This window comes from Pezoporus occidentalis, unplaced genomic scaffold (genome assembly GCF_034315485.1).
Source record: "Pezoporus occidentalis ecotype Australia unplaced genomic scaffold, CSIRO_AGI_Poc_V1 ctg93, whole genome shotgun sequence".
Classification (NCBI taxonomy): Eukaryota; Metazoa; Chordata; class Aves; order Psittaciformes; family Psittacidae; genus Pezoporus; species Pezoporus occidentalis.
In genome coordinates this window covers 4,104,273-4,131,557 of record NW_026916294.1, presented here as the reverse complement: position 1 = coordinate 4,131,557, position 27,285 = coordinate 4,104,273, and the positions used below count along the sequence as shown (strand labels likewise).

Below are 27,285 nucleotides of genomic sequence, written 5' to 3'. Positions count from 1 at the left end.
ACAGGAGATGTGACTTCTGGCGGTTTAATGCCCAGCTTGTTTAATCCTCCTCAATCTGAGGCTTCCTGCACTCCTTGTCCACCGGGCGTTTAAATCCATCTTCTAATGTGAATCCATCACATGTGAAGGATGTGAATCCATCTGCACAGGCAGCAGAACAAGTTGTTCTTAAGCCATGTTGGGCTGCTCATATTTCCAAGCTTCTAAGCCCAGAGGCTTTGCTTGGTTTCTTCCCAACACCTCTACCAGCTAGCCTAGGGAAACCCGCCAGCCACATCTGCAGAGGCTCCTGCACATCTGTCCTGAGACCACAGCACAACTGACTTGATGCTCCGGTGCCACCTGCAGTTAGCACTTGAAGCAGCCATTCTGCTTTGGCAGATGCCAGGGGTACCCATTGCTCTTGGTCATTGTACTCACTGCAATGAGGAGTTGCTTGGGTGGCTTAATAACCACTTGTAAACCTCGAAAAAGAGTTCTCACCCAGCACAGCAGCAGCTTGGGAAGGTGTTTTCCAACTACTGAGCTCCTGTTTGCTTCTGGTTATGATTCTCTTTACCCCTTGTGGGGGAAATGGAGCAGGGCTTTTTCTCACGGTAAAATGATGCAGCTCAATTCATAACACCTGTACAGTCCTGCAAGCCACAGAACTGCAAGTGCTACAGCACAGGTCACTGAGCAGCCACCTCTTAACCAGTCCTTTTGGTAGAAATGGCCAAAGAGAGGAGGAATTACTGAATATAACAAGCAGAAATCCTTTTGGTGACTGCTGTGGCAATGGCAGTCTTGAGGAGCTCATCCCTTGGCTTTAACACAGACGCTGGATGGCTCTCGGCTTCCATCTTTCCAACACTGACTTACTAAGAGTTGATTGCTCTCAAAGTGCTCCTGTCTTGCAAGTCTCTCCTTGGCAAGGCAAGGCAAGGTAACCCTGCCATGCCGTGGTGCAATGTGTGTCAGGATAAGTGCGCTGCTTTTCCTTTTGAGCACTTCCAGCGCTGGGATAACAAGAAGCACTGACTGGTGCTTGTCTCCCAGTGAAACCTGCCTCTCTGCTGCCTGTGTGTGTGGCTTTCATCTCCCTAAAAGCTGGTATTATTTCATCTATCTTCCTCTACGGTTACAACCGAGCAGCTCTCCTGACTGCACCATGTTATAGATCTTTGCTTTCTGTGGAGCAGCCCCAAAAGCTGAGCTCAGCACCCCCATTTGGGTACAGGGTAGTTGCTAAATACCTATTTCTGGCTGGTCAACGTAGCAGCATGAGCCGCTGCTGAGGGTGTGAGGCAAAAGAAATGCAGCCTGAGTTATTGCTGTAGTCTTGCTTTGGAGGCTGTTAATCTACTGCTCATGGATGTTTCTCAGCTGCAGTGATCTGTCTATCACCTACAGTGGCAGGGGATCACTGTTAATATGTGGCCAGGACCCTCCCCAAGCGAGAGCAGCAGTCTGGCTTTGCCCTCTTGCATCAGAGCTCTTCTGCCACCTCTTCGGAGCGGAAAAGCAGCCATGTCCCCCTTGGCTGATCTCTGGCCCTGCCTAAACACCCAGCCAGGATCAGGGCAGTCACTGCCTGGATGCCCTACCCCACCTGGCCACGGGCCTTCCAACCAGGACTGCTGCTGAGACTTGGTTAGAGCCAGGTCCTGATACTCGAGCTCTGGATACTTACCTTGGAGAAGCAGAGCAGGGATGCTGCTTCAGCCAGGAACACGTGCTGGGCTGTGATGGGATCTGTTTCCAAAGCATGGAGACACTGCCACCAAGTCTCTTTCAGAGGGAGGGGAGAAAAAGTCTTTCTTGGCTCCCCCAGTACTGTTCTACAATAGAAGCCTTTGGCAAGGTCCCTTGCTAGATAAAGGCCCCCCGGGGCTGGTGGGAGGTCTGGTCATCACATAGTGCCAGTGGATGGAAGCAGGGGATGGCCTCAGTCCCTTCATCAGTACAGCATGATTTACAGCAAGCACGTTTCTCAAGACATCTGCACAGACAGAGCTTCACTGAGCATCATATACACACAGTGAGCAGGGGAGGCTGGGCTGAGCCCTCTGCTACCACGAAGCAGTCAAGGATGGACTCTCAGGGTGGGGGAGTACAACTGGTTTTCTTTTATATACTGTAGACATTATCTCTTAATAGCTCCTTGGCTTTTGATGTCTGCAGCCAGTTTCCTTTAACAGTGAGCATAAAAAGGAGGCAAAACATCTTCAGCTACTTCCTCCTGGGAGGAGAGAGAAAGCAGCACCTCCAGCCCCTTTGCCAAGGGTGTTTCCTTCTCCTGGTACCATCCTTCTCCTCCACATCAGTCGCCCATCGTGTGCTACGTTCTACCCCACGCCGTGCTTGCCCCATCTCTGCTGCTCAATGGGATCAGTGCAAGTCTCTGTCGGCTGCTCTGCACCTCCGCTCTGCTGGGTGGGCAGATGGACCAGGTTCAGACAGAAGGAAACAAAACAAAAGGGAGAAGAAGAAGAAAGACAAAGGGTAATGAAAAGGTCCGTGGCCCACAGCTGCCAAAGGAAATCTCTTGCCGTGTCTCTCTGACCATACTTGTCCCAGCCACTACAGCTGCTGTGGGATCCCCTGTTCCTTGTAGCCTGTGAGGAGGGAGGGGAAGGGAACATGATTAGTGTTAATCCCTAACAAGAACCCTCAAGTGAGCCTGGTTTACCAGGAGTGGCAAACTACATGGGAAAACAGGGGCACTGCCCTGGCCAGGCTCAGCCCTGCTTGCCCCATGCAGCCATAGGGTGCAACCACCCATGGGGTGCAACCACCTTCCTGGGCACAGGAAGGCAGGCAGCCTTGCTGCTCGGGTGCCTGCTGCCACCAGCTCCGGCATGGGCAGAGGCACACCTGCTCGAGGATGCTGTAAAGGCTCGGGAGGTACTGGTGGCCACTAACTCCAGTCCAGCCCAGTAACATAAAGCCTTTATGGAATGTTTTTCTGCAGCAGAGGGGAAATGGATGCCTTATTTACTGCTCCAGACACGGCCATTCCCTACTGCTGACCTGGCAGCCCGGTGGCTGTGCATCCGACACGCATATCTATTAATGATCTATGTCAGAACCTTGTCCTTCCAGAGGAGTGCCAGGTAGGAGGAGGCTGGTTTCCCCTTATCTACCTTTCTGTTCCTGTGCTGCCTTTTGCTAGCAGAGCTCTCCAGCAGCAATCAGTCTGTGGAGGTGAACAAACATCTCCTGCAGGAGAAGGGGGATGCCTTTAATCACAGGCTGATGTGTCAGAGTTCAACCATGGACCGCAGCATGCCTCTGTGGGCCCCTTCATTAATGATGCTCTCCTCCCTTGTTCTGCGCTTGCTTTGCTCCAGCCCAGCAGAACTACAGGTGCTTTTGTTGGGGCACAGCAGCCATCGGGTGGAACTGGAGAAAACTAAAGTGTTTTCAGCAACAAAGCCAATGGCACTGGAAAACTGCCTGGATGCTGCCTCCTTCCCAACCCCTCCTCTTCCCATGGCCATGAGGTTTAATGCATCTCCCAACCAAGGCAGCAGAGCCCTGGGTTCTGGGGCCACACTTTATGGGTTATCCCATATGTAGTGGTTGAGGGGAGTTTGCAAACCCTATAGGGATGTCCCCATAGAGGCGCTGCTTTCCCCTGTGGGGAATAAGGCCAGGAAGCGCAATAGGAGAGCACCCACAGCTCTTGTGCAGACACAGGATAAGGAGAAGTATATGTTTTTTTTCAACACTTTGCTATGACTGCACCTGAAGCTTCACCTGCTTTCTCTTCAACAGAAGCTGGGATTGTCACTACATTAGTCTCAATGCACAACACCTCCCTTTTAAAGGAGGAAACAAACCATCCTTACCTCCGCTGCAGCGCAGATCTTTCATCTAGAAACCTTTAAAAACTCAGAGGTTTTCTTTGTTTAAACAACATAAGCAGCCTGTCAGTTTTATACCCCACCTTTCAACTGAGTCTGAGATTTCACATCTCACGGAGCTCTTCAAGCACCTTTCCATCAATGCTTTTTAATCTTTCTTTCCAGCCCTTATGTCAGGCTTTTGTAAGCCCCTTAAAGCTGAACACAAAATAGCAGCAGGTACCACAACCTCTGTCCTTAAGGGATTTTTTGCTGAACTAAGAACTGGCCCTGGCAAATGAACTTTGTGCTGTGGAAAAGTCCATGCATTCACCCAGCCTGGGCAGCCTGGATCTCCTGCTGCTAAACGAGCACAAGGAATAGAGAAGGAGGTTAATGACACTTCTCAGCACGCATTACCCTGCGCTGCCTTGCTGTCCATCATGTGCAGCTGAATAGGAAGATTCTCACATCTTTCAAACAGCTTTTTCTAGGGGGAAAAATGAGGGTTTCTTACACATTTATGACCTAAGTGTGAATCAGCTCTGAAAGAAAGATGAGCCGATTGGAAACCTGGAATATGCACTTGTCCTACAGCACAGATTTCATTTGTTTAGGGAGCACAGTAAAGAAACCACATGGACCAGAACTAGGCCAATCCTTAGGTAAAGAAACCAAGCTGGGTTATGATTATATTAACTTGCTTGCACAGACATGGCTTTTATTAAGATATAATAGAAATCCTTTCAGTTCTGCCATCAGTTTTTAAGCTGGCTGGAAGCCAGTTGCAGTGGCTGAGCCTGTGTGTCTCTTACATGACCAAAGTAAGCCAAAAGATGACAAAGATGACCTGTCCTAAGCTAAACTTATTAAAATAGTTATAGAACTTATTTAACATAACTTATTAAAATAGTTCAGACTTATTAGTTTATATATGGAAACAGTTATTGCATTTCTTGCTGTCCTGGGTTCAGCAGTAGCACTCATTTTTCCCCTTCTTGGTAGCTGGTGCAGTGCAGTGTTTTGACTTTCAGCTTGGGAACAGAGCTGATAGTGATGTTTAGGTTTGGCCAAGGACTTTGTGAGCCTCATGCTCTGCCAGGGAGGAGGGGAAGCCAGGAGGAAGCAGAGACAGGACACCTGACCCAAACTGACCAAAGAGGTATTCCATACCACAGCACGTCATGTCCAGGAGGTAACTGGGAGTTAGCCGGAAGGGCTGGGAGTCTGCAGGGTTGGAGGAGGTATCGGTCAGAGCTTGGTCGGGCTGGGGGGGGTGAGTTATCGGTCGGCTGGTGGTGAGATGATGTATTCTCTTCCCTTGTTATTTCCTTTATCATTATTATCATTGGTGGTAGCAGTAGTGATTTGTGTTATACCTTAGTTACTAAACTGTTCTTATCTCAACCCGTGGGAGTTGCATTCTTTTTGATTCTCCTCTCCGTCCCTCCGGGAGCAGGGGGAGGGCAAGAAAGGGGGGGAAGTGAGCGAACGAATTACCTGACTGGGTTTAAACCACGACAGTTCTTTTTGGCGCCCAACGTGGGGCACGAAGGGTTGAGATAACGACAGATCTGACTGGATTAATAGTCACTTGTCACAATGCTGATTTACTGGCTCTCAGAGTTGTTCTTGTTGATCTCACAGCTTCAGAATGTTGTAACTTACGTAGAGCCGGTATTTGCTGTGATAGTGTTTATCAAGTATGGGGCCTGGGCTAAGGTTCTTGTCTCACTGTGCTTTATGGCAATGGCTTGTAATACGGGCGGGCTCCAGCAGCAGGGCGGGACGGACGTGGCCGTGGACTTGTACCTGGCCGTCCGGCTGCTCCTCACCGTCCTGGCCCTCACCCTACTCTCCATCTTCGTGAGGCTGCGGGGAGCCGAGGGGGAGCGGCCCCAGGAGCCGGCGGCTGCTGAAGCGGCCCGGGAGAGCGGCCCCGGGGACCAAGCGGCGGCGGGAGCGGGGCCGGAGGCCGCGGGGGGACGGCTGCCGGTGGAGGAGGTCGGGGCGGTCGAGGAGCAGAAGGAGGCGGCTGCCGAGCAGCGGGAGAAGGCGGCGGAGGAGCCGAGCCTCGCTGAGGAGCCGAGCCCCGCGGCCGAGCCCAGCCCCGCGACAGCCGAGAGCGTTTCCCGGAAGCCGCCCGCCGAGCCCCAGGAGGATGCAGGAGACCACGCAGCATTTCCCAGCAAGGCAGAGGAGGAAGAGCTGGACGCAGGAAAAGAGAAGCTGGCGGTGGGAGAGCCGGCAAGCACAGCGGCTACACCAGCCCCAGTGACAAGCACAGCGGCTACACCAGCCCCAGTGACAAGTACAGCAGCATCAACTGAGAGTTCTGAAGGTTTTGAATGGCCTTTGGGTGTCCTTGGGACCTGCCTGCTGATTGTGATGGGGATCAGCATGTTGGCACACACACAGGCTGTGTTCTACCCACAACCATTTTGTCTGATCTCAAAAGTTAAGCAGAGTCAGGTTTGGGTCTTGTCTGGGGTTAGACGACGATATGGGGGGACCAAGAGGTTTTCCCCAAGGCTGCACAGCCATGAGTGGCAGGGTGTGTGGGAGAGTATGGGCAAGTATCTAGTCCACTGGGCCCCTCCAGTGCTTTGGAAGCATTGGAGATGGAAGGCAGCTGTATGGAGTCCCCAGCAACAAGCTGCAGAAACTGCTGAAGGGGACAGTGAATTATTTTGAGCCTGGTGGGCCCATGGCACTTCAAGCCATCAGAGCAGAGATGCAACACAGAGATGGACTCATGATCGAGGGGTGGACTTAGCAATGGACACTATTGCCCAGGTTATTCACGAGTGTGAACACTGCACACGGTCTCTCCTGCTCTGGAAGACTGTTACAAGAGATGGAGCCTGACATCATGGACCAGATGGACTCAGCAGCTTTATAGGGACTGGTCCATGCACTAAGATAAGAGTGCACTGAGATAAGAGTGATGGTATATTGAAAATGTGGGATCTGAGCATGACGTGAATGGTATGGAATAAGGGGTGGATAATGTCCTGGGTTCAGCAGTAGCACTCATTTTTCCCCTTCTTGGTAGCTGGTGCAGTGCAGTGTTTTGACTTTCAGCTTGGGAACAGAGCTGATAGTGATGTTTAGGTTTGGCCAAGGACTTTGCGAGCCTCATGCTCTGCCAGGGAGGAGGGGAAGCCAGGAGGAAGCAGAGACAGGACACCTGACCCAAACTGACCAAAGAGGTATTCCATACCACAGCACGTCATGTCCAGGAGGTAACTGGGAGTTAGCCGGAAGGGCTGGGAGTCTGCAGGGTTGGAGGAGGTATCGGTCGGAGCTTGGTCGGGCTGGGGGGGGCGAGTTATCGGTCGGCTGGTGGTGAGATGATGTATTCTCTTCCCTTGTTATTTCCTTTATCATTATTATCATTGGTGGTAGCAGTAGTGATTTGTGTTATACCTTAGTTACTAAACTGTTCTTATCTCAACCCGTGGGAGTTGCATTCTTTTTGATTCTCCTCTCCGTCCCTCCGAGAGCAGGGGGAGGGCAAGAAAAGGGGGGGAAGTGAGCGAACGAGTTACCTGACTGGGTTTAAACCACGACACTTGCATAGGGATAGGTATTCTGTACGAAGCAGCTTCATCTTAGTACACCTGCATTACAGTTGAGGTGCAGTTCTCTAAAGCAGACAGCTCTGGGACCAAGATTAAGCTGGCCTGAGGATCTGTGCTCAAAATTGCTGATTTAATCAAGTTTGCCTGAAATTGCACTTCTTCTGTAAACCACTGCAAGTCAGATTCAGTGAGAAGAAACCGCTCTGTGCACCGGCTGTCCCACAGGGCCTGGGTTCATGCAGTGGCCTTGGGATGCTCTCAAGGCTGAAACAGGTCTCTGCCCTCCTCCAATGGTGCTATTGGGGCAGCCCAAGGAGCATTTCAGTGCTGGGTGAAGAGCAGGTCCCTGGGGCTGTGTGGCCACAAGACAGATGCAGAGACAGGCGACACACACACGTACAGAGGCACAAGTGGACTTGGGCTGGCAGTGGGCAGCACTGACCAAAATGAATCCCAAACAGCTTGTCCTGGCTGATGCTCGCTGCTGTCCATGGGGAGCTGCCACAGGGCAGGAGAGTAGGAGAAGGAAGAGCAGAAACAAACTTACCTTGTGAAACTTTGATGGTGAACAAAAGGAGGCAAAGGAACATGAAAGAAAGAGAGAGGGAGAAATGTAACTGTAGACAATATATCCGAAACACATGGAGAACCAGAAAAGAACGAATAAATCAGGGCTGCAGAGCAAACAGAGAACAGCTGCTCTACATCAGACACTCACACCAGGGCTGAACACTAAAATCCTTGTAATTGAAGCAGATTGATTCATTTGCAGCTCTTGTTTAAAGAGGATGGAGGAACCCTCATCTGCTTTTCAGCTCACCACTTGCTTGTGCCCACCGGTAATGTACAGCCACAGCGTGCCTCAGCCTGGCTGCATGCTGCAGACCCTGGTGGTATTCCATATCCCTAGGATACTGTAAGAACTCACCCTACCGCAGCATTTGGTAGGTGCTTCTCTCAGGCATGGTTTGGGGAACAGCAATATTTAGATTAAAAAAAGAGAAAAAGTAATGGGTCTAAGTGGGTAATTTGTCCTCAGCATCCCCTTCACCTCATGAAGGGTTACCAGCCGGGTTAGGATGTTGTTCTCCTCAGTGTCTCTCAAGTGCTTTCTGCACCCTTTCCTTCCCAGGGCAGCTGCATTACCTGCCCTAGCAGATGCCCTGCAGAGAAGAGAGTCTCACTGATGCTCTCCGAAGCGCTTTGTAGCCCAAGCGTACTGTAACCATGCAATCATCTGCTGCTGCTGCTGGCAAGCTCTGAGTGCTGTAATTAGCAAAGGAGCGACAAGCAGACAGCAAGATTGCAGGCAATCTATTGCTACTGGCTGGCAATCAGTCCCTGAGAGCCAGCTGCCCACTGCAGGAGTAGGGGCTGCAGCAGGACTCCCCATCCTGTGGTACCACAAGCGACGGCACCTTGGCTCATTCACAAGCCCACACTTGACTCTTCGGCTACATTCATTAGAGGCAAAACAACGCCTGGACAAACAGTCCCTGACTTCTGTCCCCTGTGCCACCCCAGTGTGACATTACTGCATTGATTTCCGTGCTATTTCTGTCAAGAAACGGCACAAACCCTTTTATAACAAGCTCTGTGCAGTAGGGGGGTTCCTGGAAAGGCCATTCCTCTGCCTTCGTCCTGCACAGCGCAGCTAATGAAGATGTGCTGCGTGGGCTGGGGACAAGGTGTGCCATCAGCAGAGGGAACCTTGCCCAGAAAGCCTTAGGAGGCTCATTTTCCAGTTTGTCTTGGCAAGCCAACTAGCTGTTTCACCTCGGCTCCATGCAGCCATGGCAAAGGGGAAGCAAGGGGAGAGTCCCGATTGTTTCGTTCAAAGGAATTCAGTATCTACCTTTGCCTTCGGACAGCGCCTAAAGGAAAGGACAGTTCCCAAAGCCAAATGGTTGCTTGAAGAAGATGCCTGTGGCATTTAATGGGGCCAGCTGGCAATCCATTTAAATTAGCAGAGAAAATGACCCATGCCATCGTGCTGCCAAAAGGAACTAAAGTGTGACAGCAAAACTGCATTCAATTAATCTCCCTTCTGCTAAAGGGCACCTTACAGGAGATGAGGGCTGGATGGGACTCTGTGAGGTCAGTTGATCTCTTCCCATGTCCCGCTTTGCTTGTGACATATGTGGGTCTACCTGCTGTTGGGGTCTTCCAGTGACAGAGAACAGATCCTGCTGTGTCACCTCTTCAGCATCTTGACCTTACCAGAGGGAAAACGTCTCCTAATTCCACACACATCTTCCCTGCTGTTATTTAAGTCTGTCTTAGGCTAAACTGCAGCCCTCTCACGTTTACTGCCCTGCTGAACCTCTTCATTGCTCGCTGTCTCCTGGTCCTCTGGATTCTCTCCAAGTCGTCCATGTGAAGTACTGTCTCCAAAGCTGGCCATGAGCCTCAACGCATCTTTATGTGTGCTAATAAAGGTGAGGGGACCAGTTAACATCCTACAGGCTCTGCTCCTACCTGCCTCGTGGTGTTTGCTCCCTCCACAGCAACTCACTCTCGTGCAGCTTGCGAACGCTGAAATACAAGTTGCTCCCTAATGTGTACTTCTGCACTTGATGATAATCCTTCCTTAGTGTCCTGAGCTTGTCTCCACTGAACAGCATTTATTCATCAGTCCATTTCTTTGATTTGCTTGAATCCATACACTGCCCTCACACATCCACACATAGCCTTGTAGCTGGCTGGCAAGCCCCTTCAGTCCATCACTGAGCCATGAATGAAAACACTGAGCAGAGCTGGATTCAGGAGGCACCTTTCAACACACATCATTGCCTTGTATCGTTCCAGTTCAGGAGCACGCATTTAGAGCACAGTTCTCAAATGCATTTTCACCCAGGCCACCTCTCCCTGGTCTGTGGGTAGGAGAACGTGTCAGTGCCTGAAAGTCGGGAAGGATGGGTGAGCACCACCACCCAGAATGGATCCCTCTGCCACAGAAGAGGATCAAGATGGTCTGACAGCTTGTTCTGGACAAACACGGGCTTACTTAGTTTCTTCTGATCTTCTTTAAGCATGCAATCACTTGATGGATGCAGTTTGATTATTTCTCATAGGAACTGAAGTATATCAGATTGGCCTGTAATTCTTCCTGTTTTCTTCTCATTAAACACAGCATTATGTTATCCCCAAATCTCTGCCTCGGAGTAAGCTCTCCCTTTAATAGCTGAGAATTAGCACTAGAAGACGAAAGACATCATCAAGCCTTCCTAACTCCCACCCAACTCTCTACCAGCTAACAGACAGGCAGGTCCTGATTCAGAGACTTGGGGATCCATCCTGATTCATCCCCTCAGCAAAAGCTGGAGCAGGCCCCTGAGCTCCAGCTGCTTCCCACCCTTCTCCTCACTAATAGCCTCCATCAGCTTAAACAACCACCCCCTGTGCCCTTCTGTAGCCCATCAAAACCATATGGTACCCTCTCAGGGATGCCTGGAATTGGCCGTTTCAAGGTGAGGAAGACCAGAGGTGGGCAGTAATTCCATATTTAACCATTTCCCACCTGCACTCAGACTCAAGTTGCAATTGAATTGCAAAAAGGTGTACAATTTCCATCTAGTGCATCAAGTAGTTTGCACACAAACAAAACCCAACCAAAGCAAACTGTTTCCTGGCAGTGTTTTTAATGGAATGTCTTATTTGTTGCATTTGAGAGTTATTACCGTTTTGGGGGGGTTTTAACATGAAAACAAAACATGAAAACCCAACCCATGTGGGGTCTGACAGGGTTGCTTGATCCAGCTGGGAGAAATGGATCACTTCTGTTCTTTGATTGAAAAATAAGTTTTTTCCTTTTATTCTTCACCAACCACGAGCTGCTTTGTTTAGCCATTATTTTCTCTGCATGGTAAGTAAACTTAAAAACCAGCTATTTAATGAGACAGCAAGAAACTGCCGAGGGCTGCAACTTGTCAGATTATGTATAGCTGGTTAATATAAGACATGTTGACCCCTCTTAACCTTCTCAACTGCCACCAGAGGGGATGGGATGAAATACTGTTGTGGTAGCTGGAGAGGGACTCTTCATCAGGGACTGTGGTGATAGGACAAGGGGTAATGGGTTTAAGTTTAAACAGGGGAAGTTCAGGTTAGATGTAAGGAAGAAGTTCTTTACTGTGAGGCACTGGAATGGGTTGCCCAAGGAAGCTGTGAATGCTCCATCCCTGGCAGTGTTCAAGCCCAGGTTTGATGGGGCTTGGAACAACCTGGTCTAGGGTGAGGCATCCCTGCCCAGGGCAGGGGCTTGGAACTGGATGATCTTAAGGTCCTTTCCAACCCAAACTATTCTATGATTCTATGGTTAGGGACCTCCTGCCTAACCATCCCCATCACGCACTGCTCACTCACCCTCTGCCTCCCAGACTGGTGGGGTCCAGCAAGGTGTGGGGCACAGCTCTGGGGCAATACTTCCAAGGTGCATGGTTTTCCCCAGAAACCAAACTGGAAAACCTACAGTAAGACCTTCCTGACCTCCAGCCGCTCTACCTGGAGGACACACATGAACAGGACCATGGAGGAAAGCAAGTCATGGTTTTAGCCATAGCCTCTTATCCGGACAGATGCTTTCCTGCCTCTCCCCACAACTGCACACTTGGGTCCTGCCAAACAGCAAACTGCACACGGAGGCTATCCAGCAGAGGAACAGCAGGAGAGCATATGATTATGAACATGTAATTATGGGGTTACACACAGATCGGGCAGGTTCTTAAAAGACACATCACAGATGTACACTGATTCACAATCTAGCCTCAGAAACAGCCTGGGCTACCCCTGCTCTGTGGGTACACCTGAGAGGAGACTTGGCAGGTGGTTTGCAGGGAAAAACAAAGGGCAGTGGTGCCTTTTGCCTTGCTTATGTTCAGGTTTTAAGCATCCATTGCTTGCTCCTCATGGGGATTGCCCTTAACTCAGCCTGTAAATTGAAGCTGGCTCAGCAATTAGGGGTTTGGTGAGTGGGTTTTTCCATTTCATGATGACAAAGTGGAGCCCCTTCCAACCAAAAAGCAAAAGCTGCTTGGTAAGATGTCCTCTGGGAGAAGCGTTTCCTTTTGGGAACTGCCTGCCCTGCCAGCCCCCCTGAAGGATCTCAGGCTTGTTTGGTTTGGGGCAATGCCCACCAGCCTCTGCCAGCCTTTGGAAAGGGAATGGGGTGCAATCATACCCTGAGCTGTGGGCTGCTTCTGGCTTTGGAGGTGAGGCTGTCACCTTGATTCTCTGTGATACCATATAGGTATGATACAACTTTTACACCCATAGAAGTCGTTAGCAGATAAAGCCACAGATCCTGCATTGGTAATGTATACTAGTGTTCTAGATTGGTAATGTATACTAAGTGGGTGACCTAAATTATGTATGTTTATAAAAGGATTCCTCTTTTCTTCCCCTAAATTGGTGTTTTGGATACTCCTTAAGGAGTGTAAGGGAAACCCTTCTGGAAGTAGCTAAACACTCCTCCTCGGCCTAAGATCTTGGTGTCAAACATCAAGAACAGCCTCTGGGTCAGTGTATTCTCGGGAGGATCCAGGAGAGCCCCCAGGGCATTTCTGGGTACAGATGGCTCTGTGTGCTCCCTGGAAGCAGGACCAGTCCGAGGGAAGGTCCTGCTGACCAAACTGATGCAGTTGGAGTCACCAGGGAGAAAGGGCTTTCTCGTTCAAACACACACACAGAGGTGACCAGGGCAGGACAGCAGCAGTCACAGTGCTGGGGGGCCTCATCCCTTCCTGCACTTTTCATTTCATAAAGGGGAAAGGAAGATCCTAACCCATGAGGCTCTTCCAGATGTGTCACAGGGCCCACCCCAACCGTCTCCCAGCCTGCTGTGTTTCTGATGGGCTTGCAGAGCTCATCCTGTGGCTCTTTGTCCCTACAGTCCGATGGCTTGCAGAGGCATTAGCAACCCCAGCGCGGATAGGAGAAGTCAAGGGGGGGTGAGTGCACTGTACTTACTTGCGAGAATGACCATGTCCATCCCCCAAAATATACTCATAATCCAGCCAACCATCACGATCGCTGTCAGGATCTGAATCAGAGCAGCAGCAATGTTCAGCCAGAACACACAACACATGTGCCTGTCGGGGAGGTCAGTCCGGGCTCCGCACAGCACGGTGAAAGCGGATACAAACGTTCCTAGGGAGAGAGCAGCAACAAAACACCCAGTGAAAGCCACGGCTTCATGCCAGATTCCTTCCCTTAGACCCACTTATAGCATCCCGCTCCTTGTGCTCCCACTGCAGTGCTGCGAACACAGGAGGGCAGAGGCACAGCCACATCTCACTTGAACACACTACTTTCTCCCATTGAATCACACCGATACGAACCAGGACAGAAAATAAGCTCTTTGGGTTTTAGCTCCTTGCTCCTCACCCAACAGTAACCACTCATGCACTGTAGGCAGGTTACAAGGGACTGATGTGTTTGTGGAAATACCAGTCTGCCTTTTTCTTTGCCTGGTGGGTCTCTCTTGGGGTATTTACTACACAGAAGCTCTACAATGGAAAATTGCACCAGAGTTAAGAGCAGGACTGGCTCTAGAAACCTGTGCAGGTCTGTCAGTCTGTTACTGTCCACAGATACTGCTCTGGAAGGAGCACACAAAGTAAAAGGGATGCTAATGTGGCACTGCATCTCTGCACAATGCCTTCTCCAGTCACAAGTTACCTGAGAGCGTGTTTAAACAAAGCAGGAGTAGCTAAAACAAGGCTGGAGCCATAAAGCCAGGCGGTTTGGTGTTGCAGCCTGTGGCTCTGCTTGAAACCAACATACAATCACCCTTCGGACTTCCTGTGACAATTCGGATGAAAGGATCTTGCTGATGTATGGAAGTTAAAGTAGGGGAGGAATCCACACCACAGCAACCTTTGCAAAGATTCTTCCTATATGTACCAAATATACTGATCATCTATTTGCAGGTGATGTCCTGAGCCCATGGCAAGCCGAAACCTGCAGCCCGGGGAAGCTTTGTCTGTCTCACAACCAACCTGCAGAAATACACAGGTGAAGAGCAGAAGAGACTGTTGCTGACCCCTGCAGTGTGAGAGTTGCTGGCCAGGAGGTTCAGTCACAATGCATGCATGCATTTCAACACTTCTTAACATTATGAACTGTCTTTGGGGTTTTTATACAAACACCGTATTGCTAGGGCAGGTACAAAGGTGCAACGTGGATTGTACTGGATAACCTGGTTCTGTGAAATGCTTTCTTTAATGAATATCTAGAATCAAAAATCCTGCAGCACAATGTCCAGTGGTTTCTACAAGCATTACCCCTTTTCCTGTCACAGCATGAAAGCCTGCAAACGCCCTGTAAGACGTGACTGCATGCGATCTTCAGTCCCCGCAAGCGCCTTGTTAAACTCGGAGGAAGGAGGGAGTCCCTTGGTTTAACTGAAGATGGGGAGGCAACACTCAGTTTAAACCTTTCTAGAAGACCTCACCAGACAGAAAGAGCAGAAGGACCTGGTTAGGAGCAAAATACCACTTCATCCTGCACTGCCAGGGTGGTGGAGGAGGTAATCTCTTCCATTGCTTTATCGCCTTCAATAGGTCACAAGGATACCCGGCAATCAAGATGCTGAAATGCTGGTGAAGGCTGGCTACAGCCTGGTTTTAATCTCGCCATCCTCTGCAGGCCTCAGCTCCAGGATCTTCCCAACACTCCACCAGCTCCTGAAACCCATTCATCTTCCTGCCACTGGTTCCATCTGCTCCTATGCTCCCTCCTGCTCTCTTTGCTACCTGGAGCAGCACCAGGGCAGAGGGGAATGGGGGAGCGCTGCTGGGGTGCTGGGAGGCAGCTATATGGCAGGGAGAGGGGCAGCCTCTTCTCCCATGGATTTCCATGTCTTTTGTGTCCTCCGTTTGGCTTTATGTGAGATCTCTGCCCCACTTCACAGATTTTTTCCCTTACAGTTTCTCCAAAGCAGAAGGAAGCCTGGAACATTCCCCCATGCTTGTGATATCGTTGTCTGCAAAAGTTACACCACAGCACTCTCTGAGATTAAATATGGATTGAGGCAAGATCAGAGACTGCGTGTTTACATTTTCCCATCAGGATATAGAATCTTGCCAAATGGTAAATGAATGTCTCTTTTTGAAATGAGAACGAAAACCTTTCCCTCTCGCCTTACTTTTAACTCTTCCAAGATGTTATGACCAAAAAAAAGGCCATAAATGAGCAATAATTCTTAAGCTACAGTTTCAAATCCTTCCAGTGAAGCTTTTAAGATTTTTACATCATTAGTGAGCTGCTGAATTAGCTGATTAATCCCCTAAACACCACAGTGACTAAGCTAACGGCCAGTCCCATTCAGAAGGGAATAAAGCAAACAAAGCAGTTGAGTGTCCTTCCTTGGACAGGGAACTGATACAAAAATTAGGATTAAAATCCCATGGACCTTGGTTTACGATTCCCCCTTCAGGCCATTTTCCTACTCATGGGAGCCAATTCATTTTCTGTATTAACTATGATTAACTTTGGGAGGCTGTTGGCATTTTTAAATACAAGGCTTGAGACATGCCAGCAAGCATAAAACAGGAGGGGTTTTTGCTCTAGTTCACATATGCTTTAAAATGTGAAGCAGAAGAAAGACTCTGAAATGCATTTGCCACGGTAGATGTTTTCCCCTTAAGAAGCCATCGTAGTCACACATTGCCGAATATGGAAGCATTTGCATCTGGAAGCAGAGAGGTGGAGAGGAGGAGGAGGAAGGCAAGCAAGCTGGATCTGCTGATAGCTCCTGACTGCATCAGAGCTGGGCCACCAAACCATTTCCCCTCCTCTCCAAGCATTCAGACCCTTGAATAGCTATGGCCTGGAAATCATAAACTTGGTACACAAACTGCAGCTGGGATGATGCTGGCCAAATAAATCAGCTGCTCCCAAAGGTCTCAGGCTGCGAGTGTAACCAGCAAACACACAAACTGCTGACATTGAAAGCAGATCTAAACTGAAAGCCCCCATATGCCAGTGTAAGTAATTTATAGCAAGTGTTTCTTGTATCTTCCCAATGAAAAATACCCAAACCACAGTAAAATCTGGGATTATTTTATATCACAGTAATTAGTACAGGGAGGGCGGAAGCTGAGGTCTGTGCTTCGGGAGCAGCTTCAGGGCCAGGCTGGGAGGCAATGGGAATCCGAGCTTACTCTTTTGACTCATCTCATCTCACATGGGGCAGTGTCAGACAGCTGAGGCATCCACACAGGGCTGGGCAAAGAAAGAGAGCCCCTGGGAGCCTGTGTTTGCTTTTGCTGTCAGCAGAATTAGGGTATTTTTAGATTACACCATAAATATGGAAGGCTTTTTGTCTCCAACAGTTTAACCCATTGAACATGAAGGGGATGTGTTATCTGCAGGATAACACTATGAAGAGAGAGACAATTTCTCTCCTCTCCGGTCTGTTGTCCTGCAGGATCAGTTCTCCTCTCTGGTGTATGCTGGAATGTGTGCGTATGTATGGATGTATGCATGGCCTTCCCAAGAGCATCGCCCACTCCTGGCCCCACGGAGTACAGCAAAATAGTGCAAGAGGAATAGTTTGGGGTTCCTCTTGGAGGAAAAGCTCACACCCTGGAGAGAACCCTGCTGGGTCACAATGTTTGGTTCACTTATCCTGGGTGGAAGAAGACATGAGGTCAAGCCCTGAGCAGTCTCCTCCATGCTGAGCGCAGCAGTGACTGTGTTATGGAATATCTTAAGCTGCATGAGAAGTTTTCCTCTCCTTTTTGTTGTTTGCAAGAAAGTCCATCCTGGGCACTCCAGCAAAAGCTTCAGTCAGACGTGGGGCTTGGCACAGTTCATGTGCAGGACCCAGCTCTGAGCACGCTTCTGATGGCACCACCCCAGAAACATCAGAAGTGGTTGGAACCAGGGTGCAAAGCAGAGGGAGACGAGACACCGATGGCCACAGGGTAAGTGTGATTTGAGCACACAGACAACCGGTTAGTGGACCTCCCACTGACTACCAGATACCTGAAACTTCATAACAGCAAGCATCTGTGCTGCAAGGAAACCACGTCTGATGAGCTGTCCTGCTACAGGTGCAAGAACAGCAGAAACCCAAATCACTGCAGTCAGGGCAGCAGCATGTGCAGATGATGATGATGATGATGATGATGATGATGATGATGATGATGATGATGATGATCCCTAACCTACAAAAACCTGGAGACAGGCTGGAGCTGGGAAATACCCCTTCCTCTTCCCATGAGCTTGGGGATCATTTAGGACATTATATAGTGCTGAGAATAAGGCAGAGGTGTGGTGCTTCCTTTCCTGCTCCCAGAGGGAAAATTAGGGCCATGTTATAACTCAGGAGTTGGAGCAAAGCTACAGGTAAGCATACACGAATGAGATTTGAGGTGTCCGTGGGAGTAAGTCTGTTGGATCGACAGTGGGGGATGTAATTAATGTGTGTGTTTTGTGGGGAGGAGATATACCTGTGTAGCTGTGTTGTGTCAGGTGGGTGCTCTGTGTGGGGACATGTCTGATGTGCCTTTGAATCTTTTTAAGTGACATGATTATTAGCTGTCACCGGTGTTGGCAGGTACACGAGGCAGATGTGGATGTGCTAGGTCTTGCTTGCCTGAGTCAGAAAAACTGTGTGAGAAAGGTGATAAGGGTTGTACTTATTTCCTCAGTCAATATATGGCATCTATTGGTCAAGACATTGTGGGTTCCTAAGGGCTGTGAACTCTTTTATACCCTAATTTGAGCTGTAGGGCATTGTTTCAGTGGTGGAAGCCTCCCATCCTTGGCATTAATCCATATGCTAAACTGTAGTCCTTTGGGTTATGATGAGGGAAAGAGAAGTACTAAAACTTGCCCAAGAAAGGGCTATAGCGGTGTTTGCTGATGCAGAAAAGGCTTCCCCTCTGCTTAGGCAGGTAGGGCTGGGCTGTGGAAAGGGCACTGTTAACAACACAATGAAGTGAAGCTGCAAAGCATTAACACTGACTGTCTGCTGAAGTCTAAAGCAATTGCTTGGGTCTTTGCTTGAGAAAACAGCAGCAAAGTACAAGCCCCTGGCAGTGTTCTGGTCAGTGTGTGTCCTCACCAGTGCCTTGAGTTTCTGCTTGGCTAGGACTTAGGCTGCACCAGAGAGAACCTGCTAGTGCAGATGTACCACCTAAACCCTCTGAGATGGGAGCTTTCTTTCCAAGCTTTCTGAACAGAAAAGGCTGCTTCAGAAGGATACTTGATGCACCTGTGTGTGATCTACTATGGCTCTCACAGCCTGAATCCAGTGCTCTTGTCAGGGCCTTAGCTTCCTCTGAGAGCTGTGATTGTGGGCAGGAGGCATGCAGTGAACTCCTGGTTTGCAGCAAAAGCAGAGGCTGGAGCATGTCCCCCTGAGGGAGCTAACCTCTTCTGATTACCTGGGCCAGGCTCCATGGCCAGGTGTGCTCCTTGGCCAAGAGCATATTCCCACCCAGCATATTCCCTCAGAGGCACTCCAAGCAAGCACCAGAAGACACAGAGCCACTCATCAAACAGGTCCCCTTGAAAAGAGGTGCACACAGCAGCACTCCTGGAGCAGAGCATCCAGCTGAAGTGTCTGTGGCCTTCTCACATGGAGAATCCTGAAGAACTCGTGCTGCTACTATGGGCTGGGGCCAGTGTTTAGTCCAGGGTACGGCAGCTGTCGTTTACACACACACAATTCACCTGTTAGTGGGTGCTGGGACTTGTCATCTCTACGCTCGTTGTATTTCAAGAAACAAGACTGCAATGTAGTGCTGCAGTGCCAGCGAGGCTCAGATGTCCCACCCAAGAGGACACACAACCCGAGTGTCGATGGTGTTCCCTATGTCCTTCCCCTTGTAGTTCATTTCAGCCATGGAAGTAAGCTAGGACTCAGTGCAATTACCTGGTTTTCTCTAAGAAATACTGGTGGTTTAGACCAACACCTTAAAGGCTTGCGGGTTAGGCTAAAGATTAATTAAATAGCCATTGGCAAAGCTCTCTTTCCCATCCCAGTGTCCATACAGACTAAAGCCTACCCCTGCCAGATACCCTGCAAGCAGTGGATAGGTGGCTTTAGTGATTTGAGAGGGAAGAAAGCAGGAGCAGTGGACAGCTTGGAAAACAGGAGCCTTGCTTCATCCCAGGCAGCAGCTCTTAAAACTGAAAATCTGAATCCCATACGTAACAAACACTGCTGCGAGGGGGGAACACCAGTGATGTGCAGGCACCTTGGTGGCAAAGCAAATGTCAGGTCTCATGGAGAGCAATGGGGACAGGGCTCGGGCAAGAACAGCAGGAGCTGAAGGGTAGGAGAGGGAGAAGAGAAAGGGAAGGAGGAGAGAGTGGAGGCAGCAAACGTGACAGAACCTAGATGTTGCCATGGAGAATAGCTCATGAATTTTCCTCCATGGCCTGCTATTAAAAATGCTTTGTTTAGCTCCTGCCAGGACACTGGTTTTGTTTTCCCCTTCCATATCGGAAGGATGTTCAAAGTGAGTTCTGGCTCTGTACGGTCCTATTGGCTTCACTATGGGCAAAAAACCACAGCTGCTTCTTGCGGTTCTTGTCTCCGCAGGATTTGTTCCAACTCCCAAGTCTACAGAAGGCAGACTGTGTTTAAGATCAGCTTTCTGGTTTCCCTATGCATGTGGAAAGAAGTCCAGCATGTTCCAAAGCGTTATATGCCCATAACTGATCACAACTGCTTTAGTACATCACTGCAGCTCCAGCACTGAGCTCTGCATCTGTTTGTTATTAGTAGGCTTGTGTCATGTGGTCAGAACAGACTTGGTGATGTTTATGTAGCATCTACACAAGGCGGCCCACGAGCAAGTAAGATAGCGCTGCCTTTGCATCAAAAATGAGACTTTTCCTCCTATTTAATGCTTTAGAAAGTTAACTCTTCTGAAAATGCAGCTTTTTAACACAAACTTTAAAACCTGACTGCAATAAACTTTCACAGCTAAAAATACACAGTGAAATCTCAAATTACACAGAGGGGTTGCGTGAAGGTGAAGTGACTTACTAATGCTTTAATTATATATGGAGCCATTGGCATTATTTTTACTCTGCAATGTTTTGAACACTTAAAAACAGCCACCCATAAATAGTGAGACTGCAGCACAGCTTGTTCCGCTGCCAGACATTCCACAATCCTTGGGTGAAGTTTTTCAATCCGGCCCTAGGGTTTAATTCTGTTGACTTTGTGCTTCAAATTAAGGGTGTGCTTGACGTATTTGAGGTTGGAGAAGTTCTGCTGCTGAACGGTGATGCAGGGCCCCACTGTGTAACCTATGGTAGTGGAGCAGACCTCAGACTTCTGCCAGGACAACCTGGTCTAGTGGAAGGTGTCCCTGCCCATGGGAGGGGGGTGCAACTGGATGAGCTTTAAGGTCCCTCCCAACCCAAACCATTCTATGATAAATTCTTTACCACTTACCTTAGCTGACACACGGGTTAACTCTCTGAACACAAAGCAATTTGTCGTCCCTTCCCAGCTTCTTCCTGATGTAATGCTAGCACCTCACCAACAGCCATCTTCCTTCCTAACCTGTTCCGGCTCCTGTTTGGGTCACCTGAGCATCCCTGCCTGTCCAAGTAGAACTGTAGCTGTTCACTACACCTGCCTTGTTGACTGTCATGCTATAGAGATATAAACACTTTGCTGAATGTACAGAAGTCATCCTTTAGGCACAAGTAGCCTAGCAGCTTGAGCTCCAGAGACTAATGCGGCTTGCTTTTTTCCTGCAGCTAGACTAGCTTGGTTAAAGCTAATATGGTTCCCAGTAGTACTCTGCAACTTGTAAGATAGATGTTTGCTATGAAGCAGGCCACAGGCTGTCTGCATGACACAGAGAGGGAACAAAGAGCCTAAATGACATGTCCTTGTTCTGCGGCTAGCCAGAGGCGCTGCTATGAAAGAACCGAGCCACTGCAGCCTTGTTTCCTTGCTAATGGAATAAGGAGAGAAGTCCAATTAATTGGCATCCTTATTAAGTATGCCAGCATTGAGAGAAATAATGTAATTGGCTTCCAATTACAACAACAAACATAAGGCATGACCGCTGTTTACAGCATAGGGCACTTTGCTATAGGCTCGTCTGCCCTAAGTGGATGCATTCATGCTACCCTGTAATTTTATCAGCAAATTAAAAGCTATGTTCCATGGAAATAATCTTACTTGCTGGTCTCACTCTGCTGTCTCCTGCCATGCAGAACTTCCTGTATTTGCACAGTCTACAATGAAGCTAGGTGCTTATTCCACCCTGTACTCCCCTCTCCTTGCACCAGCTACCCAGGAACACCAGCTTGGGTGCTATGCCATGCCTCTCCTAGTCCCAGGCTGCCCTGTACCTACCTACTGCAGGGGCTCAGGATCCAAGTGACAGGAGAACCAAAGAGATGGGAATCTTCCACTAAAATATGTCATGTTTTTAAGACTATGATCCTAATTCACAGTTCTCGAGCATCCCCAGAAATCAGTTTTCTGGGGGCTTTTTTAATGTACCTCCAGAAACAAAATTTGAGTCATTCCATTTTATGCTGTTGATACATAATTAATTGGGATGTGGCTTTTCATGCAAACTTTACAAACCTGGAAGCTTCAAGAGCAGAATGTCTGCAGAGAGTCCCTTTTTGCTTCTGAGTGGCCATGAAACCACCTGTAAGGAAAGCTTTTTTTGGCTTTCTGATACCTCCAGTTCCGAAAGGCTCTCAGAAATGAGCTTCACGAAGGAGAAAAATAAACAGGAAAAGGCTATGGAGTCTCAAGAACTTTCACAAAGGCTCTTGCCAATTATATAATGATGAACAGAAGTTTATTCTTTATTGCCTGTACCCGATAACACTAATTTTTGTGGGGTACAGAGTGGGAAGAGGGTGTGTGTGACCTTCCAGTCTCAACCCCCACCTTCAGTGAAGGGCTCACAAAGGCACTCAGTGTTCTGCTGGGTGAAGCCAGATCAAATGCTCATCTGTTTTCCTGCTGCTGCCTTCCCACATATAATTAAGTGCTATTAGTACCCATTTCAGGGTGCCCTTCTTCAGCAGAAGGGAAGCAGCAGGCTAAGGGCAACGTAAGGGTCTTTCTCCTGCTTTATCTGTCTGCATTCAGACAAGCAGCCACAGCTCAAGGTGAGGTCTGCAGCTTGTCTGTCTTTCTGATCACTGCCTTGCAATGAATTTTTAGTCCTTTGAAGCTACCAAACTGTATTTGCTCTGCTTGTGGAAGGATAGATTAACTACTGAGATTCACAGAGCGGTGAATCTGAGCTTGCTCTAATACCCTGGAGTCCTTAACTGTGAAGACAAGTTATCTTAATTAGGCACTATCAAGACACAAAACAGGATTAACCTTATTAGACAGTTAGATGGGGATGCAGAGCAATTAGGTTTTGCTACAGATCAAGACAACTGAAATGGAAGAGTAATAAAGCGCATCAGCCTCCAAAATCACCCCAAAGTACAAACTATCTTTTAAGTTAGCACAGGAATGTAAAACAAACCCACGGCAAATGTACAGAGATAAATGTGCAGGAGACTAAAAAATACCTTTCTTTTTTAACCCAAGATATATCAGTGCATGCATTTTGAGCCCAAGTGTCTCAAGCAGGACTTAAAGGGGACATGACAGTTACACTTGGTAGGTCAGAGGTGTGGTGCTGCACCTGGGAGTCTGGAATATGTTTTGGGAGACCAGAATTCAGTCCTAGCTTTACAGCTGCTTGATAAATAACTCTTAAGTGGTGACTTTCTTCTTGCAGTGCCAGAGTAACATTATTAAGGTGCTAGCACCACTAATTTCAAGTCTTTTTTTCCCCTACTTAGCTAGTCTTGTCTTGGGTAATTTAATATCTTTCATGCACCTAACATGATGGGGCTACATCCCTTCTGTTCAGTGCTACTGTAAGTCAGATAGTGACCGGGTCTTGCTTTTAAAGGACAGTTTTCACAAAAGCATTATTCTTTCTTAGGTGAAAAGTAAAGCACTTTATCTACTCAACCCTCTGCAAAGCTGCTGTTTTACTTATGTACATAACATCTGAAATATTTAGGAGGTGATGCTTTACACTCTAAGTTTGCCTTTGGTACCTCCAGGTGATTCAGACAGAAAACAAACAATCTCATTTCACCATAGTTTACCCAATGGAGGATACAAAGATGTCCTATCCTATCCGGCAAAACCACAGAGGATGACAATGAGCCACACAGATGTGGGCTGTAACAAACCCAGACTCCTTGGTGAGGAAGATGGGAGCTATAATTGTAGAGGTGAAGCATATAGCCAGAATGAGCTTCTACACATCACCTGCTGTCTACGATCTTGCTCCTATGAGGAAGATGGGGAGATCTAGAGTCTTCTAGAGCCTTTCTGGTTCCCCATGGAAAGGCCTCGGGCAGGCCAACAAAAGCAGTGGAGAAATGAGCTGCTGGCAGCAGAGAAATGAGCTGTGGTACCTTATGCCTGACATTGCCCCACTGCAGGCTCCATAAATAGAGCAGGCTGGAGTGACCCCTGATCTTACAGATTCTGTGAATATGAGCACCAGCCAAGACAAATGAATTCAGCCCAGCTATCAGTGTTTTCTAAAAGGAAAATTTCTTATTAGGTGGAGAAAATGGAGATTATGGAGGTTACTGCACTGTATCTGTATCAGCAGGCACCTACAATATCGTGGACAAGAACATGAGCAGCCTGCTCTCGTATAACCCACTTGGAGGAAGGACTAGATGACCTCCAGAAGTCTCTTGTCTCTTCCAGCCTCAGCTATTCTATGGCATTTCAGTAACTTTAACTACTCTACACAAGCCTTAGTTAATCTTTCTGTTTCTCTTCCCAGAGCCATGCCACTACACAACTTGAACACAGGGCTCTTCATGATTTTTTCAATTTGATTGTGAAGAGCTGTTCTGGTTCTTAAGAGATCAGGTGCAACTACTCTCATAGCAATCAGTACACCCAAGCAGAAAGCATGTCTGAGTTGCTGCTCGTGCCAAAACAGGTGAACTTCATGTCAACAGCTCCCCCCACTTTGACACTTGCCCCTCTGAGTGCATGCATGCTCATCTCAAACAGCTCAGCCAGCCTCTGATACGAGATGCCTTTGTACTAAGGGGAAATGGTGCCTTACATAAAGTGTGGGCTTTCTTTAAATGCAAAAGAAATACTGACTTGGATAAGAATCATTATTTCTGCAGGGCCTAGTCCTCTTTTGTCTGAAAGCAAAGCTAAAGCAAACAGCACAGCTTAGTTGAGCAGGTCAGAAACACAGATGAATACAGGGTCATGTTCAGGAGCCAGGTAAATGCTTCTTGGCCAGCTGTGTCCAGCAAGGTCCAGCTTCTGCAGAGCCAAGTAAATGTGCTTGTGAGATTTTACATGTGGTCTTTGCATCTGAATGCTCCCTGCACACCATGTCTCTAGGAGCTCCTGCATTCCCAATTTTCAGGAAATAGAATCTGATTTACACTTAACTTCTGCTACAGGACAGATCTTCCCTTTACTGAATGAGTTCCAATATCTATCTACTGGTGAGCATTAGACAAAAATGCATATGCATTTGTTTGTAGGTATCACAAAGAACCAAGTTCCCCACATCACAATATAGTATGCAATTATTCTGAGTGAAATATGAAAAGTAATACCCCTATTATACAGTGAGTCAAGGACACCATTATTCAGAGGTTACAGAAGATTTATACTGAGTGAGATGCACCAGGGAAAGTGTTATACAATGAGAAACTGGAAATTATCAGTTTCATCCTGCCTGTGGTTCTTTTATATAATTCCCATATTGAATAAGTTACACTCAGGTTAGGGATAATGGTTAAATGATTCAACTCTTCTATGCAAGACTGCTGGAAGCCCTTATGTAAATGCCAAAGGGTTCATCTGAGTTCTTAACCAGTTTTCTATGGTGTTCTCTAAAAAGGGCTGGTTTCTGGGGAGGGTACCAAGCATGCCGAGGAAAGGGAATTTGTATTTGCTAGTTGCATGCCAGCCAGGACCTCAATGTGGTAGGCAATGTATGAACCCCAGAAGGGTCTCCCTGTCCCAAATAGCTCATCCTGCCATTCTTAAATATTCCCAAGGCTACTCCTGCCATATCTTCCCCTGAACTGGTATCATCTACTCTCTTAAAAGTCTCTGGAGTGACTCAAAAAGCTCCATAACCTCTAGGCCACCAAGGACTGCCACCTGCACCTTGCAAGGCTCCTTTGGCTCAGGACTGTGGGGCAAGCAGCGGGGAAGGCAGAGGAACACATCTCCTTGGAAAGATGTGGTGGGCACAGAAGGAAAACCCTTCTTGAAAGGGCAGGCACAGCTGAAGGCCCATCCATCTAACCTTTATTTATCGCTCTTGTTGTTCTTTTCCTTCTGCCAAACGCCATGTCTATATCGGGCCCAGATTAACCTCTGTCATAAATCCATTGAGTGCTACAGAGTTACACTGGGGATTAATTTGGCTCATCAGGTCTAACCTGATCTTGGCAGCAGTTCAGTACAAACAGCAGAAAGACTATTCTTTTGAATAGTAGTAACAGGCTGTGGTGAATGGTCCATGCCTGCTGCTCAGTGCGAGCCTGAATCAAACTAAAACGTGAACTTGAACAGGGCCAACATGAATTGCATGGATACGTATTCAAGGAGAGCTAGAAATTGCAGGAAATCAATCCTATATGCATGCTTGCACTTTCCTAACCTCTTGGCAAGTCTGTGCTGTGTAAGGAACAGGTTCTGCTCCATACAGCAGGCAGTGTGGCTGCTCTCCTTGCTCCCCATGTGAGCAGGACCACAGTGCCTGGTCACGCTGACAGGCTCTCCAGCCTTGCTGTGTGCCTGAAAGCTGTATAGCTGGGAGACTACTTATCCAGCTCCTCTAACTCCATGGCTTCTCATAGCTGACTGAGGTTTAAGCTCATTTCTGGATTCACTCTATCACTGTTTGCTTGTGACACATACATTCACTGTGATGTGAATTCAGTTTATGGGACGGCACAGCTGAAATGAAGGTGAGATTTACACTTTACCCCACTACAGAAACAGGCCTCTTGTAAGTCTCCTACTTCGGCAGAGTTGTGTCAGTCCTGCAGCTCCACTTGTCTCCAGCTAACCCCAACTGCCTTCCTCCCTCCCTCTGTCCTGCAGATGTTGCAACATTACCTCGATTTTCTTCTCTTTTGCAGATGAGTCTTCAGTCCCCTCTGCAGACCTTAGTGACAATGGTTTCAGCAAAGAGCCTGTGTGAGTGCTGGGACCTCTGTATTTCTCTCTCCTATCATGTCCTCAGTATCTCTCACCCTGCTTTACATCTTTCTCTTCCTATTTCAGAAGCACAGACTGAGCTTCCCCAACTCCCTTCCCCGTTTTCTGTTCTTTCCATACCGTGCCTTCTTCAAACTCCATCCACACACGAGCCTTCGTGTGCCATCTCTATTTCTATACCAGTGACTCAGCTCCTGTGTATCTTCAGGACACTTTTCCCATGTCCTGCCTAGTCCTTCTGTTATTTCTGCTTGAACATCCTTTTGTCTTAGCAAAGATGGCAAAGTCAAACTCCATTCCCTTGCATAGTGAATGCTTCTCACTGACACCACCAACCACCTTCTCATCAATCAGGCTCACAAGTGAAGAGAAGGAGGAGAATTACATACTGAATTCCTCCCTCTCGTTTTCCCATGCATTCTGGTCACCTCAAATACTTTTTCCTTTTCTCTTTCAAGTCAACAAGTTCAATGTTCTTCTTTCCTTACATTCACTTCAATCACTGTAGCCTGTTCTCCAGCCAGAATTTCCCTTTGCACACTATATCAAATGCTCTCTCTTCCAAGACTTCTGGAGCTGATGAACATCAGTTCCTGTTACCTATATACACCCTGCAACTCAACCT

At 48.2% G+C, this 27,285-nt stretch overlaps 1 protein-coding gene across 3 annotated transcripts in view; it reads right to left on the bottom strand.

The window, feature by feature from the left end:
- STUM (stum, mechanosensory transduction mediator homolog) overlaps positions 1–27,285 on the bottom strand; it is a 45,399-nt gene that overhangs the window by 1,572 nt on the left and 16,542 nt on the right. The window contains exons 2-3 of one of the 3 annotated variants that reach the window (XM_062605716.1): positions 13,370–13,558; positions 1,673–2,597 (exon numbers count right to left, since the gene is read on the bottom strand). In XM_062605716.1, coding sequence (XP_062461700.1) covers positions 2,563–2,597; positions 13,370–13,558 — 224 coding nt within the window. In that variant the 3' untranslated portion in view covers positions 1,673–2,562. The remainder of the gene's footprint in view (positions 1–1,672; positions 2,598–13,369; positions 13,559–27,285) is intronic. The other 2 variants (XM_062605717.1, XM_062605718.1) reach the window with 2 other exon arrangements.